The sequence below is a fragment of the Anser cygnoides genome, chromosome 23 (assembly GCF_040182565.1).
Source record: "Anser cygnoides isolate HZ-2024a breed goose chromosome 23, Taihu_goose_T2T_genome, whole genome shotgun sequence".
Taxonomy (NCBI): domain Eukaryota; kingdom Metazoa; phylum Chordata; class Aves; order Anseriformes; family Anatidae; genus Anser; species Anser cygnoides.
In genome coordinates, this window is record NC_089895.1 from 2,728,190 (window position 1) to 2,745,758 (window position 17,569).

The 17,569-nt window shown below is 42.2% G+C and overlaps 3 protein-coding genes across 6 annotated transcripts; all 3 read right to left on the minus strand.

Annotated features, from left to right (window-relative positions):
* Nucleotides 1-64: 64 nt before the first annotated feature.
* Nucleotides 65-4,228, minus strand: LOC106040129 (arylacetamide deacetylase-like 4). Of its 2 annotated transcripts, XM_066982287.1 has the most exons (5): nt 3,996-4,228; nt 2,048-2,264; nt 1,782-1,845; nt 684-1,086; nt 65-530 (listed from the first exon to the last, which is right to left on the minus strand). In XM_066982287.1, exons 1-5 carry the CDS (start codon nt 4,164-4,166, stop codon nt 312-314), a joined length of 1,074 nt encoding a protein of 357 aa, XP_066838388.1. In that variant the 5' UTR covers nt 4,167-4,228; the 3' UTR covers nt 65-311. The 2 variants fall into 2 exon arrangements, with proteins under 2 accessions (XP_066838388.1, XP_047923593.2); XM_048067636.2 differs by having other exon boundaries at nt 65-1,086.
* A 1,324-nt stretch (nt 4,229-5,552) lies between these two features.
* On the minus strand, nt 5,553-9,847 carry LOC106040130 (arylacetamide deacetylase-like 4). Of its 3 annotated transcripts, none has more exons than XM_048067691.2 (4): nt 8,969-9,847; nt 7,807-8,023; nt 7,384-7,447; nt 5,553-6,682 (listed from the first exon to the last, which is right to left on the minus strand). In XM_048067691.2, exons 1-4 carry the CDS (start codon nt 9,143-9,145, stop codon nt 5,908-5,910), a joined length of 1,233 nt encoding a protein of 410 aa, XP_047923648.2. In that variant the 5' UTR covers nt 9,146-9,847; the 3' UTR covers nt 5,553-5,907. The 3 variants fall into 3 exon arrangements, with proteins under 3 accessions (XP_047923648.2, XP_066838387.1, XP_066838386.1); XM_066982286.1 differs by lacking the exon at nt 8,969-9,847 and adding an exon at nt 8,500-8,927 and having other exon boundaries at nt 5,555-6,682; XM_066982285.1 differs by lacking the exon at nt 8,969-9,847 and adding an exon at nt 8,170-8,308 and having other exon boundaries at nt 5,555-6,682.
* Nucleotides 9,848-10,000: 153 nt separating this feature from the next.
* LOC106040182 (arylacetamide deacetylase-like 4) lies at nt 10,001-15,020 on the minus strand. The gene is made up of 4 exons (XM_013187875.3): nt 14,672-15,020; nt 12,335-12,551; nt 11,859-11,922; nt 10,001-11,037 (listed from the first exon to the last, which is right to left on the minus strand). Exons 1-4 carry the CDS (start codon nt 14,846-14,848, stop codon nt 10,263-10,265), a joined length of 1,233 nt encoding a protein of 410 aa, XP_013043329.3. The 5' UTR covers nt 14,849-15,020; the 3' UTR covers nt 10,001-10,262.
* Nucleotides 15,021-17,569: the final 2,549 nt, after the last annotated feature.

A 17,569-nucleotide genomic window follows, 5' to 3' on the forward strand; every position in this document is an offset into this window, starting at 1 on the left:
CACAGTCTCTCTGCACAGATGCATACACACATTTTATTTTAAATGAGTAGGATGAACCAGGGTGTCCATTCAAAATAATATTCTTATTTATTGACATAGCTAAAGATAAGAGCTTGCAGCATGGTACAAGCATGTATAACATTTGCATATTCCATGGTCCAACTAACAGCTGGAATGCGCTTCACATGAGCCTTGTTTATCGTTGTTAATGGCCACCTTTGACTGACTACCCATCACCTGATATTAAATATCCTAAAAAGATATTTTTCTAGGTTGAGGCATGAACAGACTCGTGGAATCTAAGATGTTTACTATAAGCCTTTTAGGAAGTTAACAACGCTGTCCAATCCCCTTTTACCAGATGGAAATGAAAACCCCCCATAATCATACAGGCTTATGATTCCATGGAATCCATCCTCAAGGTGGTACCAGGTCACTCGAACTCCATTGTCCTCCAGTCTCTTCTTGTACAGCAAGCCGTCGTCCCTCAGCACATCATACTCACAAGTCAAGATGAAAGACTCTGGCAGCTGGTGAACAATAGCATCTTCAGCTAGCAGGGGACACAGGTTGGGCTCACAGAATCTTTTCACTGTCTCATAAACTTCAGCCACAAAATCAGTGGGCCTAAGTGGCTTCACACCTCTGGCCTTAAATTTTTCAGGGATGTTGTCTGGACTCACCCACTTCCTGTACTTCATCCTCATATCTGGAGGAATATGAGAGCCCTCCAAGACCTCTTGCATATGCGATGCATCCCCATTTAGGTACTGCAAAGCAAAAAAAGCAGCACGTTCTCGGAATAAGAGAGGGACTCCCCGATTTTGCTGATAGGATGGTAAATTGAAGTCCAGTGCCTGAAGGCCTGGGTAGATCAAGATCTGAGCACGTAGCTTTGGGAGGTCTGATCTACCTGCCAGGGTCTGGCTAACAGCAGCTGCTAGATTGCCCCCTGCACTGTCCCCACACACACTTATACGGGCAGGGTCCACCCCATAGTGCTCTGTGTTCCTCATGAAGTGTATGGTAGCATTAAGACAGTCTTCATACGCAGCAGGGTATTTATGTTCTGGAGCTAAACGGTACCTAATACATAAAGAGACAAGTATAGGAGAAGGAAATGTCATCAGTATTAATTCGGAAATGCTATCCTACACTGCCTTCCAGCCCCATTGTTTTGGGGTATTTTTCCTTCAGGTCAGGATATTCATTACCTTCTAAGCAGGCATTTCTCAGCTAGTGATTGTGCACAAGCTGTAAATTGTATGTTCAATCACAAAGACACAGGAAAGTAGGCTTGTCTTCTAATTAAGAAACTGAATGAAACATTGTAATTCATTTCTTAGTTGTGCTGAAACCCCCGGTGTATTCTTGACAAGATTATTTAATGATTTTGTGCCTCTGCTTTCTGTGTGTAAAACTGGGAGTAATATACTGTGATTATTCTCTTTGTCTGTAAATTACAAGTGTTTGGAACATCTCACTATATGTTCATGTTCAGCACAAGGAAGACTTGTTTTACCTAAGTTCTAAATTGGCGTTTTTTAGATTTTCTTAGTGTGGCAAATATTCCCATTGGAGTCTTTTCTGAGTATATCAGTGCATGAACAGTTAGGAGCTGTGAAATCACAGCTATCACTATTTGTCTCTTTATATACTTCCCTGAATTCTTTAGAATTTTTTTTCTGTAGAATATAACATCTTCAAAAACAGTGCAGCTCTACTGTGGCACCACAGCAACAATAGTCTCTGAACAATAGAACTGGGTAGGGTTCACTTACTGAACAGATACAACTACTGATCCACTTTCTCTGGATATGTAGCGGCACACTTTTTCATAGGTATCTGGAAAAGAAATATTTTCATTAGTATTTTGCTAGTGACCTAATCTTTGAGACATCAAGGGAATATTCATTTCTAGAAAGGTGTGTATTTCTTTTCAGACTTTCTCCAAAATCACATGCTTAAACCTCCTCTCATTTCAATTTAATGAAAACATGAGTATGTTCTTTGTACATTATTATAATCCCTCCAGCACATATCTTACCAAGACTTCCAAATACCCAGCCTCCTCCATGAAAGAAGATGATAGCTCTCCTTTGCCCATGTGATATAGCTTTAGGCTGGTAAACCCTCACAGGTACTTTGTTAAACTGCAGATCCTGGATAAAGAGCTTTGGGTCTACCCTTAGTCTCCGTCCTTGTCGCACGTATCGGCCAAAAGTGATTTGACTGCAAAGCCCTGTCTTCTCCAAAATCCTTCCCTGTTAAAGGTAAAAGAAATTAAGGCTTCTTAAAAAGTCTTGATTTAGCCAAGTTATAAAAAATCTGCATCGTACTTACCTTGAACTCTTTTTGAGGAAAATTTTAAAGAAACACAAGGCTCACAAGACAAGAAGTGGTAATGTCGTAAAACATTAGTATTCTATAATAAGATGCAATAGTAGCAGTGTAATAAGTTAGAATAACCACCATGAGAACCACTCTAAGAAGATAATGGCTATGCAAGCATCTCCTAAACTCTTTCTAAATGGCTTCTTGTATTCTAAGTACTGCTAGGAGAGTTCGTTCTCATAGGTTGTTTAGTCCCTTTTTTGCCTTCATAAACTCTTGGAAAACAGTGAGGAAATGTAACTCTGCAGTTGGTTTTCTTGAGAAGAATGTCCAGTTCTAAGAAATTGAGAGATCTCAGGATAGAGTGAAAAAATTGTATTTCTTTTAAGACTACCTAGATTAGTTTTACCAAGGAGAACTATGTTATATCATATTAGCAATCACTGGAATCTTCCAGATCATCTTGTGAAGAATCAGATGTAAAAATCTAGGCGTCACACACAGCAATTTGACCCCTGTTGTTTGATAAAAATAAAGCTCTTTAATTCAGGAAAAACAATTTTCCCAGTCTCTCACTTCCTACATAGAGTAAAAAAAACTACTTCTATTACTCAAATCCAGTGTCATTCTAGTATCATATTAGCAATTTTATATAGTGCATCCAAATTGGCCATCTTGGAATATACATTTTAATTGTCAGTGATGCCTGTCACACCTTTGTGCTTATTCTTGTTTTATTTATACTTGATAACAACAATTAAATGGTGTATACAGAAATATCCTCACAAACTCTTATAGTTCATCATTGCATAAACTAATACTGCTGAATTAGACTATAAAACTCAGTGGATTTACAAATCCGTAGTGCTGAGATGTGTTGTGCAAGTTAGTTACTGCTTTTTATTTGCACAAGAGACGTACTGAACAAAACCAAGAAGCATCCTTTCCCAGTGCTCTTGCAATGAGCTCACTAACTCGAATATAAATCCGATGTATTAAGTGAACAAGTAAAGAGAAGGTGGGAACAAAATTAACTGAGTTCATTAGTTACTAAATAATTTAAAATGCTTAATGTGAGTCCTTATCCATTGCCTTGTTGCCTTCTGGTAGGATTCAGGAGAGCTGGGGAGCACGGTAAGTGCATTTCGGGAGGATGCGCATGGTGTAAGAAACCGTGCAGGAAAACGAGATCTGCGTGGTCAGAAAGGGGGACGCTGGGGCTAACGGAGCAAGCTAAAGATTTTTTGAAAATCCAAAGGCGCCGCAAGTGCCAGAGGAAGCGTTTAGGAGAGCTCTAATGCCGTTTATGCAACGCTGTAAAAGTGAGTCCAGGGATTAAGTAAAGCAGCCCTAACCGGATTTTGTACCAGAAATGTCAGCCGCGGCAGGAGCGGCTGAAGGGCTGCGGCTTTCCCCCGGCCGAGGAGCCGCCTTCCCCCGCAGCTGCGGGCAGCTAGCGGGCAACCCAGCAGCTCGGCTCCGGCTCGGTTCCGCCCGCCGCCAGCCCCGCAGCCCCCGCACGCTCCTCCCGAGGGCCGGCTCGGGGTGCGGGGGGCCGGGTTGTGCCGGCGGGGGGCCGCCCGCGGCGCGCGGCTCCCGGGGCCGGGGAAGGGGGCGCCCGGGGCCCCCGCAGCGCTCCGCGGGGCGGTCGCGGGACTCACCACGGCCGCCGTGCCGAGGAGGACAGCCAGGACCAGGCGCAGCTTGGCGGGCTGGTTCACCCCGGGCGGGATCTCGTAGCTGGGCAGCGCGAGGAGCACCGTGCCCAGCACCAGCGCCGCCAGGGGCAGGAGCAGCAGCAGCAGAAGCAGCAGCGCTGGCAGCAGCGCCATGGCCCGGCGGCGGCCCCGCGGGGCTCCCCGGCCCGCGGCGGGGCCCGGCAGCGGCCGTCCCCCCCCCCCCCCCCCCCCCCCCCCCCCGCAGGCCGGCGGCGTCACGGCCCCGTTTGTGACAGCTCCGCAAAGCCGCCGCCGGGGTCATGCTGCGGGCGGCCACCGAGCACCGGGGGGCGGCCGCGCTGCTGGCGGCACACGGGCGTAATCTGGGTGCCAGGAGGCACGGCCTGAGCCCTGCGTCCCGGTCCTGAGCCCTGCGTCCCGGTCCTGAGCCCGCTCGCCAAGAGCCTGAGCCTCTGCGGAGCCGCAGCCCGGCAGGGTACCCGCGTTCCTGCCCGCTCCGTCCTCAAATCGCCGCGAGCATCCCTTAAATTTAGGGATTCGTTGTCCGAAGGCGGCCTGCTGGAAGGGCAAGGCAGGCACTGCAAAGAGGTGACAGCTCAGATTTCACGAATAATGACTCTTCTCTACTGGCTACACTAGCTTTTCAATTACATCTTTCATAAAAAGATTCTCTGCTACAAGCAGATACCACTGATGAACGTGCTTCAACAGACAGACCTACCAATCCCGTAATTGCCCAGGAATTTCAGCTGCTATTAAAAAGAGAACCTTACTCTGGTGAATTTCAGGAGAAAAGCTTTAAACGTCGCCTCTGTGTACACCCAGGGAAATCTGAAGTATAGCATTTGATTTATTCTGTAAAAATCTCTGATCTCCTTAGTCTTATGATTTGCTTTTTTTTAATAGGATTTTCTTTTCCTCAGTCTTAAGATTTTGAATATATTCACTATCGTTTCTCATTGCTTTCATCAGCAGAGTACAATAAGGCGTGAAATCAAGTGATACACCACTGCCTTGTCCTCTAACGAAAACTCAAAACATGGAGAAAAGTCACAGCACAGGGAACCTCTCTCTGAAAGAACACGAGAATATTTTGGTTCATATTTTGTCTCTCTTTAAGCTCAGCCTTTTATGATACACTGATTAGGAGCCCAGTTCCCTGATTGTTACTGTCTTTCTAAAACCTGTCCTTAAGTACTCCCTCTCAACCAGTATCTCTTGCCCTAAGCTTCAGAGGGCATAGTGGAGACATACCAAAATGGAGTAGGAGTTTATACAGCCATGGTAATTTCAAAATCAGGGCCGGCCTTACTTGCTTTCAAGAAGGTGACCCAAATTAACAGAGGCCTTCTACAGCTACTCTTCATGCAGATGTGGTTCTGTAATGCCCACTGTATACATTGAATCTTCTTGCTGAGACTTTGATCTCTTCCTCTTTTTCTGTAGCTTTCCTCTAACTCTTCCCTCTGGCTCACTATGTACATAACTTGCACTTTTTATCTAAATAAGAAAAAGTCATTCTTTGTAGCTTATCAAATGAACATCACAAAGATCCTGGCTATAATTCACAGGAGTGATTTAATCCAAATCATTCCATGAAAAATGTTTACAGGGACATAAATCATCTTTTAATTAAACACAAAGAATCAATCACATGCTGTTTTGATGGGAAATTGAAAAACAGCCCGTGGAAAATACTAAAACCGTAAAGGCTAAACTGTCAATAGTCTCACAAGGACAAAGACCACTGTTCAGATGGGATTTGAAATTCACTCATTTCAAAATTGATATTTTTACACCAAGGGATATCACATTTTTGCTGACAATTACTATCCAAGATTTGGGAACATCCACTGATTTCTCAGATAGAGAAACATAACCAATGAAAGTTGTTCTACAGGCCTTTTAGGAATTTAACAATTCTGTCCAGTCCTCTTTTTGCAGATCGAAATTTCAAAACACGATAACCATATAGGCTCATGATTCCATGGAATCCATCCTCAAGGTGGTACCAGGTCACTCGAACTCCATTGTCCTCCAGTCTCTTCTTGTACAGCAAGCCGTCGTCCCTCAGCACATCATACTCACAAGTCAAGATGAAAGACTCTGGCAGCTGCTGAATAACAGCATCTTCAGCTAGCAGGGGACACAGGTTGGGCTCACAGAATCTTTTCATTGTCTCATAAACTTCAGCCTTGAATTCATGAGGTTTGTGTGGTTTGTAGCCTCTGACCTTAAATTTTTCAGGGATGTTGTCTGGACTCACCCACTTCCTGTACTTCATCCTCATGTCCGGAGGAATATGAGAGCCCTTCAAGACCTCTTGCATATGCGATGCATCCCCATTTAGGTACTGCAAAGCAAAAAAAGCAGCACGTTCTCGGAATAAGAGAGGGACTCCCCGATTTTGCTGATAGGATGGTAAATTGAAGTCCAGTGCCTGAAGGCCTGGGTAGATCAAGATCTGAGCGCGCAGCTTTGGGAGGTCTGATCTACCTGCCAGGGTCTGGCTAACAGCAGCTGCTAGATTGCCCCCTGCGCTGTCCCCACACACACTTATACGGGCAGGGTCCACCCCATAGTGCTCTGTGTTCCTCATGAAGTGTATGGTAGCATTAAGACAGTCTTCATACGCAGCAGGGTATTTGTGTTCAGGAGCTAAACGGTACCTAATACACAGGAGACAAGAGTAAGAGATGGAAATGTCATAACTATAAATACAATTTTCCTAACACCCTGCATTTCCCTCTTACTTGGAGTATTTTTTGTTCAGCAAAAAACAATGAAATATTCTGATAAACACGTATTTTTCCAGCAATTTATCACAGATAAGTAACAGCCAGTAGGAGGAAGTTGCAAGGACGTAGCATCGTTGTGAACTTTTTCTTAGAAGAACGCTGATTAGAACATGAGTGATACAAGTTCATTGTGGTCTTCTGGTGTAGACTGCATCTTCCTTGTGGATAATGTAATTTAATCAGGCTGCACCTCACCTTCACTTAGGGTATGTCCCTTGAGAATTATTAAATTTTATTTTTCTTTATTTAAGTAATTGAGGCAGTTTTATTTTTCTGTCTTACCAGTTTTATATATTACCATTTGATTGCATTAGAAACCTCCTTGTAGTGTACGTCTAAACAAATTACTGAACCACTGCCTTCCAAGTTTGTTCATTAGTCACTTAGCTCCTTAGAAAACTCTTCTAAGAAGCATTCCTCCTTTTTGTGTGGTGCCAGCATAGTTCTGAGTTGTGCTGAGAGATACCTGAACGTTACTTGTCGGTCTGTTTGCACTCTCCCTGCATTAGCAGAGAAGGAAAAAAGAAATACATATATATGAATATCAGAAGGGTAGTGTGGACTGAACTCACCCAACAGACACAACCACCGACTCGCTTTCTTTGGCGATGTAACGGCAGATCTTTTCATGGGAGTCTGCAAGAGGTCGGGGTGCGTCAGCTGCTGAGGCTCGGGGGGGCAGCGGCCGCCTTGTCCCACCCTGGCCACGCTCCCCCGGCCCCACGCCCCCTCTCGCAGCCCCTTCCCTCCCCTTCTCCCCCTTCCCCTCAGCCCCTTCCCTCCCCTTCTCCCCCTCAGCCCCGCCGCCTTCCCGTGAGGCGAGCAGCAGCGCTCCGCCCGGAGCCCTCCGCTGCCGAGGGTAACGGGGAAGCTGAGCCACACCTCAGCCCTTCTCCCGGGTGTCAGGGCGGAATTCGTCCCCCTCACACCTCAGGAAGACAGCGGCAGCAGCCCACAGCTGCGTTCGGGGCCGCAAATGCCCCGAGCCGCCCTACCGATGCTGCAGTACAGCCAGCCGCCGCCGTGGAAGAAGATGGCGCCCGGCCGCAGGCCGGCAGATGGCGCCCGGGGCCGGTAGAGCCTCACCGGCACCCGGCCAAACCGCGCGTCCACTAGCGCGAGCTGCGGGTCCGGCCCCAGCTTCCTCCCGGAGCGCATGTAGCGGGTGAAGGCGATCTTTGTGCACACCCCCATCTTCTCCAAAATCTTCCCCTGTTCGGAGAGAGGGAGGAGAGGCGGGCTGAGCGCGGGGCGCCCTCCCCGGGGCAGCCAGCAGCCGCGGGCCGCCTGAGGGGAGGCTGCCGCGCAGCCGAGCCCGGCCGCCGGGCAGGTTGCTGTGAGGGAGACCCTGCGCCTGCCTTCCCCCGGCCGCTGCGAGGGCATCCAGGCTTCGTGTTAGCGGGATTCAGCCTACTCCAGAGCCACTCGCCGCTACCCTCGCCTTTGGCGGCTGCTCCGGCTCGGTTCTCAGCAGAAAGCTGTCACGGGAGAAGATGGAGCCGTGGCGGTCCCCTGCGAGGCTACGGGCCTGGGGGAGCGGGGTTGCTTTGGCACCACGCGCCTGAGCAGGTAGGCCCGCGCGTCCGACCCACGCCCTGTCAGGCAACACGCTGTAGGGAAGAAGACAGGGTGTTCCCTTCTCAGTGTCACCAAGTCCTACGGCTTCATACCAACCTCCCACCACTTACCACCTTACAGCCCAGATGTCATTCCTCCAAGGTTTCCCAAGAGTCTCTGTTTTTATCTGCTTAAAAAGCACCTGGCCTTCTACCCGCGTTACTGGAAAGCCCCATGAATGCCCTGAAAACATCATCTGTGCTTAGCTAAAACAAAAATCAAAGCCATCTTGCTGTTAATAAATAATTCATTTAAATTGAGATAGGAAAGCTCAGCAGATACTGTTTGGGCTCATGGTTGGTTTCACCCTTAAGTTAATAGGGAAATCCTGAATGAAACTGTCCGAGGTCTAATAGAAATGCTTCTAAAAAATTGTCCTCTGAAGTTAACAACCAAAATAAAATAAAATAAAAATAAAAAGGAAAGCTTTCATTTAAGCGTTAACGCAGCTAGCAGGATCCTGCTAATTATCTATATAACGTGACCAAAAAAAAATACTTAAACCCCACTTCTGGCAGAAATAACAGCAAAGTAACTCACCATGGCAGATGTACTAATCATAAAAGCAAGGACAATTCGAAGCTTTCCAGGATGATTCACTCCAGGAGGGATACTGACATTGGAGTAGTCAGATTGAATTGTTGTCCTAATTGCTGTTATGAATGAAGCAGTAAAAATCACCAGCAGTATCACTGACAGTATATAAAAAAATGCCATTTCACTTAACAAAAGATGAGGTGTCTCTATGCCTATCTTTGATTAGGTTTCTCAGATAACGTAGACTCTTAGAGCAGTCCAAGTTAAAACAAGTTCCTTCAGCTGTCACGCTTAAAAGTCCTTGGAGATGTTGTGCAAGGTGCCAGCATGCATCACATCGGAGAAGAGGCAGAAGAAAATGTGTTTAATTTCCTGTTTAGCGTCTTGTTAATTGTGGGATTGATAAAGGGCGTGGTATACTATATGGCATTCTTGGATTGTGGATATGTGTTGCTGTTTACAAGAGGAGCAAGCCAACTAATGTAGAGGTTAAATTGTCTCTTGCATATGATCTGCAGCCACAACATACTGCTTCTTGTGTTATAGACATTCTTTAAGTAGTTTGGAGTATATAGTCTTAACAAGGACATTTATAAAAGAAAAAAGCTGGCTAACATGGGCTTTACAAAAGTAAATGTGTTGACCTTGTTTTGTTCTTAGAGTATTTAAATACTGAAACAAGCTTATCTACACACTTGTATGTCTGATAAATGTAGGAACATACTTAGAGCATTTCAAAGATCCTCCATTGTGATTTACACAAAGCTGTTAACAGAGTAGCTCTGTCAGAGATGGTTGCAGTTTTGACTCCATTTTTGCAAGTCTAAAATATCAGTTGCCCAGCCCATGGAAATTTTATGGAAGACAGTGACTGGGACTCTTAGGATTGGATGCTACATGCAACATATAGCAAAGGCACTGATTTATAGTACTGTAATATCAGTACCTGTCTCATTTGCTGAAATGCACTTAGTCTTCTAGGAAGAATAAAAGCATAGATCATAATTGAATGAAATGGGTCAGACCAGATGTTGATTTAAAATTTTACTGCATCTTTAATATTTATAAGAAAGCAGCAAGTGCCTAGTCCAAATAGATCATTAAAATAGTGACTGCATATGGAACATTTCAAACAGCACTAAAGTAAACTTTCACAACATTCTTTAAATATACTTTTGGAGTGATCACGCTGGCATAATTGCTCTGAAACTGTCCTATCTAAACCTCTTACATGGAATTTAGAAGCACAAATGACCACAGAAAATTGGTAATACTTATGGAAGAAAAGAAATTGTTTCTATAAGCTTTTTAGGAAGTTCACAATATTGTTGAGACCCCTTTCTCCAGATGAAAAGGACATCCAGTCACTATTAGAAAAGTTCATGATTCCATGGAATCCATCCTCAAGGTGGTACCAGGTCACTCGAACTCCATTGTCCTCCAGTCTCTTCTTGTACAGCAAGCCATCGTCCCTCAGCACATCAAACTCACAAGTCAAGATGAAAGACTCTGGCAGCTGCTGAATAACAGCATCTTCAGCTAGCAGGGGACACAGGTTGGGCTCACAGAATCTTTTCATTGTCTCATAAACTACAGTTGGACAGTCAAGTAGCACATATGGTTTGTAGCCTCTGGCCTTAAATTTTTCAGGGATGTTGTCTGGACTCACCCACTTCTTATAATTTAATTTAATATCTATAGGTATATGTGAGCCCTCCAAGACCTCTTCCATATGTGATGTATCCCCATTTAGGTACTGCAAAGCAAAAAAAGCAGCACGTTCTCGGAATAAGAGAGGGACTCCCTGATTTTGCTGATAGGATGGTAAATTGAAGTCCAGTGCCTGAAGGTGTGGGTAGATCAAGATCTGAGCACGTAGCTTGGGGAGGTCTGATCTACCTGCCAGGGTCTGGCTAACAGCAGCTGCTAGATTGCCCCCTGCGCTGTCCCCACACACACTTATACGGGCAGGGTCCACCCCATAGTGCTCTGTGTTCCTCATGAAGTGTATGGTAGCATTAAGACAGTCTTCATACGCAGCAGGGTATTTGTGTTCAGGAGCTAAACGGTACCTGATACGCAGAAGGAGACAACAAAAGAAAGAGAAGGAAATTTTTGTTAATTTTAAACGTATTGCTGAAAATACCGATTCTTGCAACCAGCAATACACCGATTACCTTAGAATTTTCCCTTTCTCCATAGGTTGTTTAAATAAACTGTGAGTAGTAGGTTCAGATAGTAGAGCTTAATTTGTTAGGATCATCATCTCTTTTTGCGGCATTGCTCAGGTATTGAACAACACAGGAGTACTCAGCTGCTAATTATGTCCATGTCTTATGGGCAGTCATTTAATCAGTTTAAATTTAAAAATTAAATTTAATTTAAAAAATTTAATTTAAAAATTAAATTTAAAGTAATCAGCTTCAGCTTTCCATGTGTCAAGTAGCAATGAGAGTATTTCCTTTCTATGTCTTTGTTGCTCCAACTCTATCATCATCATCCAAATAGCTGTTAGTATATTGATGCTAATATTAGCTTGTCATTCATGTAATGCTCCTGTAAGCATCAAGTATTTTCTTTGAATGAGGGTTAAGTAGAATATTTGACTTACTGGCTGTTTACTATCAATTTTTAGGTGGGAATTAAAAGCATGTCCTTCTTTTTCCAGTTAAATATTCATAAGCGTTATTTGTGATTTAATCAGACAGTAAAAACTGAGTCAGTCTTTGGTGGTTTCAAACAAGAGCAGAGTAAATTTGTAAAAGCACATACCTGACAAGTCCTTCAGAAATATCTACTGAGAATGGTTGTTGCTATGATCAGGCTAGCTATAAGATGCTATTCACAGTGTAGGAAATAATCTCTTAAAAAAATGGCATAAGAAAAGACTCACCCAACAGATACAACCACTGAGTCACTTTCTCGGGCAAGAGAGCGGCATAGGTTTTCATGGGTGTCTGAAAGAAACATTCTCGTTTGTTTTTTTTTGGTGAGTTTTGTTTTTGTTGATTTTTTTTCCCTCTCAACAGTGCTGATGTCCATTGTATATGGCAAAGAATTGCAAAAGAAAAATACTGTCTACTTGTCTTTGACCCTTCCAACATAGCTCTGCAGATCTTTTTTACCCCCTTATCTTCCCTTTTCACTATCTGTTTGCAGTTTGTTGTTTGTTTTTTTTTGTCTCATACCTCATTGTTCTTCCCTTTAAGAGAAGTCAGACAACGCATAGCGGATGCTTTCTTCTGAAAGCTTCTGTGGTTATACTCAAATTCCATAACTGCTACATGTCAAGCAACAATCAACTTTACCATGTATGAGGAGGTCACTTTTTAAACTGTATTATAGTAATTTTTCTGCTAGTTATCTTACCAACACTTCCAAGTGTCCATCCTCCTCCGTGGAAAAACATAACTCCCCTCCTTTGGCTGGAAGATGGAGCCTTAGGCTGATAAATCCTTACAGGCACTTTCCCAAAACACAGGTCCTTGATGAAGAGCTTCTGGTCTGCTCCCAGAGTCCTTACACCTTGCATGTACCGGACAAAGTTAATCTGACTGCAGATACCAATCTTTTCCAAAATCTTTCCCTGTTCAAAGGCAAAAAGAATAGGGAATTCACTCAGAAGATTCTGTATTTTCCCAAGTAAAGGAACTGCAATGTCAGCATACTCGTGATATCTAAGTCACATCTTTTAGGAGAATCATTAAATATTTGGGTAGTTTTACAGGTGCAGTACAACTGAACAAATAACAGTAGCATCGGGAGAGGTCACATGAACAGCCGTGTTCACCAAAGAGCCTAATCCCAAAGCAATGCAGCATTAACAAAGACTGGTGAAGTATATCCCTTTGCTTTCTCAGCAGGTCCTTTACCTGTCATTGAAAATGAGTCTGGTTTTCATTGGCTGTTCTGTCTTTGCCCTCTGAGAAGATGGGACAACAGTGAAGGATAACAGTTCTGGTGATGAGTTAAGATGAGAATGTATTTGATAACTGCCTTTTGATTCATCTCAGAAATATTGACTGGTGTTTGCAATATATTTGTAGGAAGTTCCTGAGGTATTTAGTAAGCCTAAGCACCTGCCCCTTCTTTAAGCCAGTGATACTCACACCAGGCACTTAAGGGTGAAAACAACCCAATTGAGAACTACAGGTCCAAGGTAACTTTACAGAAACAAAACAAAACCAAAAAGCCCTTAACCTCTTTTTTGAAATACTCCATTTACTCATTCCAAACACTTCAAGCTCTTATTACACAATATCTTATTAGGGGGTTCTCATCAAAGACTGCCATGTTTCTGTGGATCGTCAGTACAGTGTTATCGCTCAATATACCTACCTGTGAAAGGCGTTTTATTCATCAGTGACTGGCTATTTATAGCTGTTCTCCATATTTGATTTTGAGGCTGAAGAAACTATCAAGCTTTGCAACATTACTGATTTTAATTTTCTATAGAAATTAGTATTTCTTGTTCTATACAAACATGGTGAAATGATTTATTCTATTGTAATTTGCTGTTTTCCAAGCAGAAGTGGAACAACGACAAAGTTGTTCTCACCTTAACATTGAACTTGTTTGGTTTGTTTGTTTGTTTTTTCATTCTTTATTATGTTGCAGCATACAGGTCTAGTTTATGGTACTAATGGGCAGTGTACATATGGTAAAAAGAGAGCTGCCTTTTTCATCTGCTGGATTGAAGTCAATATTTTCTGATTACAACTTGTGTTGAGACACAGCATGAGAATATACATGCTGGAATTCTTTAGTGTGATCCACTATAATCTAGAATATTCCCAACTGATATATGTATATATATATGCCTGTCTGTGTGTGTATATGTGATATCATTTTAAAAGAATTTGTCTCTCTTGGAGGTGCTATAGTAATTTATTAAGTGCATGCACAACTTCTCACATATTCCTAGCCCTCCTATCAGCATTTATGCATCTGTCATTACATGAAAATACTCCTGATTCAGTGAGATCCTTTGTTAGCAGAGATCACCAAAAGTTGGGCTTTAACTCTTGTTAGCTTCCCACTCTTTTACATGCCAGCTCACCCTAAGAAGTCAGGCTGACCAGAACTCTTCATTCCCGTCAAAACAGGCCTGCTTAGCTGCTCAGAAGTTACGAAAATGTGTTCAGGGGAGATGGAATTCCTTCGGTTTCTCTTGGTCATTATCACCTAATTTTGTCACTTGTTTGACAAAGATCAACCACCTTCCCAAAACCAGCTCTGGAAAGTTCAGTTACTAATTTAGTCTTCAAAATAAATACAGAACTCCTCACCCCCAACTCCAAGCAAGCTTGAAAGCATGGCCCAAAGACGTCAGATCTATTGTGAACCTAGACTGGAAATAGTTTCTATTGCATTTCCACTAACCATTCTTAATCAAATTGCTAGGTTAGCGCAATTCGTTTTACAGGCACAGTCAGGCTTTCAGACCCTTGTGTTAGCCAGTGCTCCCGTACTGCCTAACGTAAGAGCAAGGCAGAATCTGATTGCAATAATGTAGTGTAGTGTAAAGAATCTGGTAAAGGTTTCTTTAGCAAAACCGAGCTTCTAACTGCAGCTTACAGCATGATCGCTATGCCCTGCTTGCCTCTCTGAAAATTGATTCAAGCGAGGCTCTAGGACTGCATCAAGTACAAAATTTACAGATTCACCATTCTTCCCACAGAAATCGTATGCAGTTAGTTAACTTACCACCACAGCTATGCATATTAAAATAATATGAATGATTCGGAGCTTCACAGGTTGATTCATTCCAGGAGGAATTTCAGAGTTGGAGAAATCAAAATTCATTGCCGCCATGATCAACAATATAAATCCAGCAACAAAAACTGCCAGGAATAACACCAGTATAGTGTAAATAGCTGCCATTTTGCTGAGCAGTAGACAAAGTGATCTGAAATGTCTTTGATTTGACTTTCCCAGATATCTTTGCCTGGTTACTTCCTGATTCTCAGATACCTTTGTTCGTCATAGGGCTGTTCTAGTAGGAAAAAAAAAAAAAGAAAGAAAAAAAACCTTTCTCCTCCCCTTTGCAAATACATTAGTATGTATCTTTCACTTTCCCACTCCCTCTCTCCCCACTCCCTTTATTTCACAAAAGATAAACTGTTTCAAGTCCTGAATTCTGTTAAAAAGCTATGCCAGCAACATTTCAGATTTTTTGCAAAAAAACAGTCCTTAGCTGGGAGAAGGACTGCATTAATATTAAGATAATTAGAGGTGGAAACGGGACACAGGGCATTCATATGCCTTGAGTTTGTGACACTATGAAGCACATTTCAGAAGAGTTTGTCTAAGGTTATGCAGAAATGGGGGCCTACGTGGGACAAACAGCACTTTAAATGGGTAAATGGATTGTCACCACTGTTGTTTTGGTAAGATGCACTTACAAAATTATGACATTACATCAGAATCTCAGCTGTTTCATATTTGTGTTTTCTTCTAAAAAATGTTTCTAATTAGCTATTTCAAAGGAATTAAGAAATATAATCAATGCATCTCAGTGTACAGGCACTGATGCCCAATTTTAAAGACATTACTATTAAAAATTCTTATTTTTTTTAGTTTGTAATAACAAACTTACAATAGGAACAGGGAATCCTTCCCTGTTACTTTTGAACAGACTTGGTGTGTTTTAAGTAATCCAAGGTTAAGATTCTCTTTTGGCTCCAATAAAAATAAGCTGTGGAATAAAGAATACAGAATACCAAAGAAATCCAAAATTTCTTGGCAGCAGTCTTGAGTACATCAATTTCAGCAGCTCCTGACAGGAAAAAGGTCCGTGTAAAGTATTTTACCTTAAAATAAAAATCCCTCAGAAATTTCCAGGTGAGAGTGCAGGCTTGTTCTTGCCAAGAAGTTAAGCAGTTCCGGCCTTCCTGTTGTAATTGTGCATCAATCCTGATACCACACGGAACAAAACTACATACATCTCATGGTTGTTAGATGGGACAGATTTTTGCCTTGAATTCAAACTGAGATACTTCAGTCTACACTGACTAGATGAGAAATTAGCTCTTATTCTTTAGAACATAGTTCAGAAAATGGGAAATGAAATTAAGTGGATATCTTTCAATCTCACCATAACTTCAGTATCATATCAGCATTTCCAGAAAGCCATGGTTTTTGTTTTTGTTTTTCTGTCTAGCAAGGAAGAATTTCCATCTTTCTACTACAATTTTATTGTGGTGCTGTTTTTTTAAACTCCTCTTGCCTAGCTCTCCTCAGGCTTAGCTCTCTAGAGTGCAGCTTGAAGAATGCTTCCTATTGACATCAGCTACAAAGACTACACTGCAATTAGCCCCGTCCTCCATTACTTAACACACAATTACAGTTCTTTTTAAGCTTCTCCAACCTCGCTGGAATTATCACAGCCTATGTAAGGAGTTTGGTCACTTGTTCTTTTTCTGTTTCTCTCAGATCTTTTCTAATGTCTCTTTTCCTGCTTTCATGTCTTCATCATTGTTAACACAAAGAAACTTCACAGCTTTATAGTTCTTTGGCCAGCTTTTCCTGCTTGTTTTTTGTGTGCGTCTTGTTAAAAAGTTAGCTGAAAACAAAAGTTCTCTTTGTTAGGAGTAGTGCTTTATTTTTTCCCCTTAGGGCAGGGTGAAAATTTTAGTTTAAAGAAATGTTTATGATTTAGTTTCTCCTTTTTTATATTGTTATTCTAATTAATTTATTTCCTGGAACAAGGAGCTGGTTGTCACAACTTGTAATTTATTTGAATAAATAGTTAATAAATACTGACAATATATGAACTGAACTTTAGAAAATATGCTGAAAGATCAGTGACCAGGCTTTTAACTTCTAGTGGGTCAGGCAAAGCGAGCAGAACGGGGTTATAAAAACAACATGGGAAGCTGAGTTTAGACTCATGGTCAGGTTACCTCATATCAGGTAAACCTCAGGAACTCAGTATGCTTTCCCATATGAGCAAAAGGTACGTCATAAAATGACTTACAGTAGTCAGAATTTAAGTAGTTTCAAGTCATGCTGCTATATGTTGTACTTGCTGTAGAGTAGAATTTGTTAATGTAGAGCTGCTGTTGTTTAAATGATGCTTGAGGTTTTAGTTGTGGATCTGAGTCTGCAACTCTTAAAACAAATAGGATGTGAGAACACTGTTGAAATTGCAATTTTGCAGGAAAATTAAAGAGGTTAAAATCTAACTTCATTAGGCAGCCGTAATAATTTTTGAGTTAAACTGTAATGATGGGGAAAAGTACCATGATGTTTTAGTTAGAAAACTTTACTGAAAGTAACATTTTTTTCAAATTTTTTTTTTTTCAGTGAGAAGTTGGGTGTTTTTGATAGGGCAGATGCTCTTCATAAAATACTCTGAAATGGAAGGACCTGTTTTGTCTTAAAAAAAACACAACATAGTAGTGATTTAAAAAAAAAATCCTATCCAGTGGTGCTTCTGGAGTTGTATTATTTCTACAGTCAGGTGACTATACGCAGTAGTTTTCAACAGACCAATTCTTTGATAAGTTTATTATTGTGCACTGAGTTGACTGACTCTGGTCTGCCAGTGTTACATTCCTTCTTTCAACAAGAAGTGTTTACTTAGGTTTATTACCGAGTATG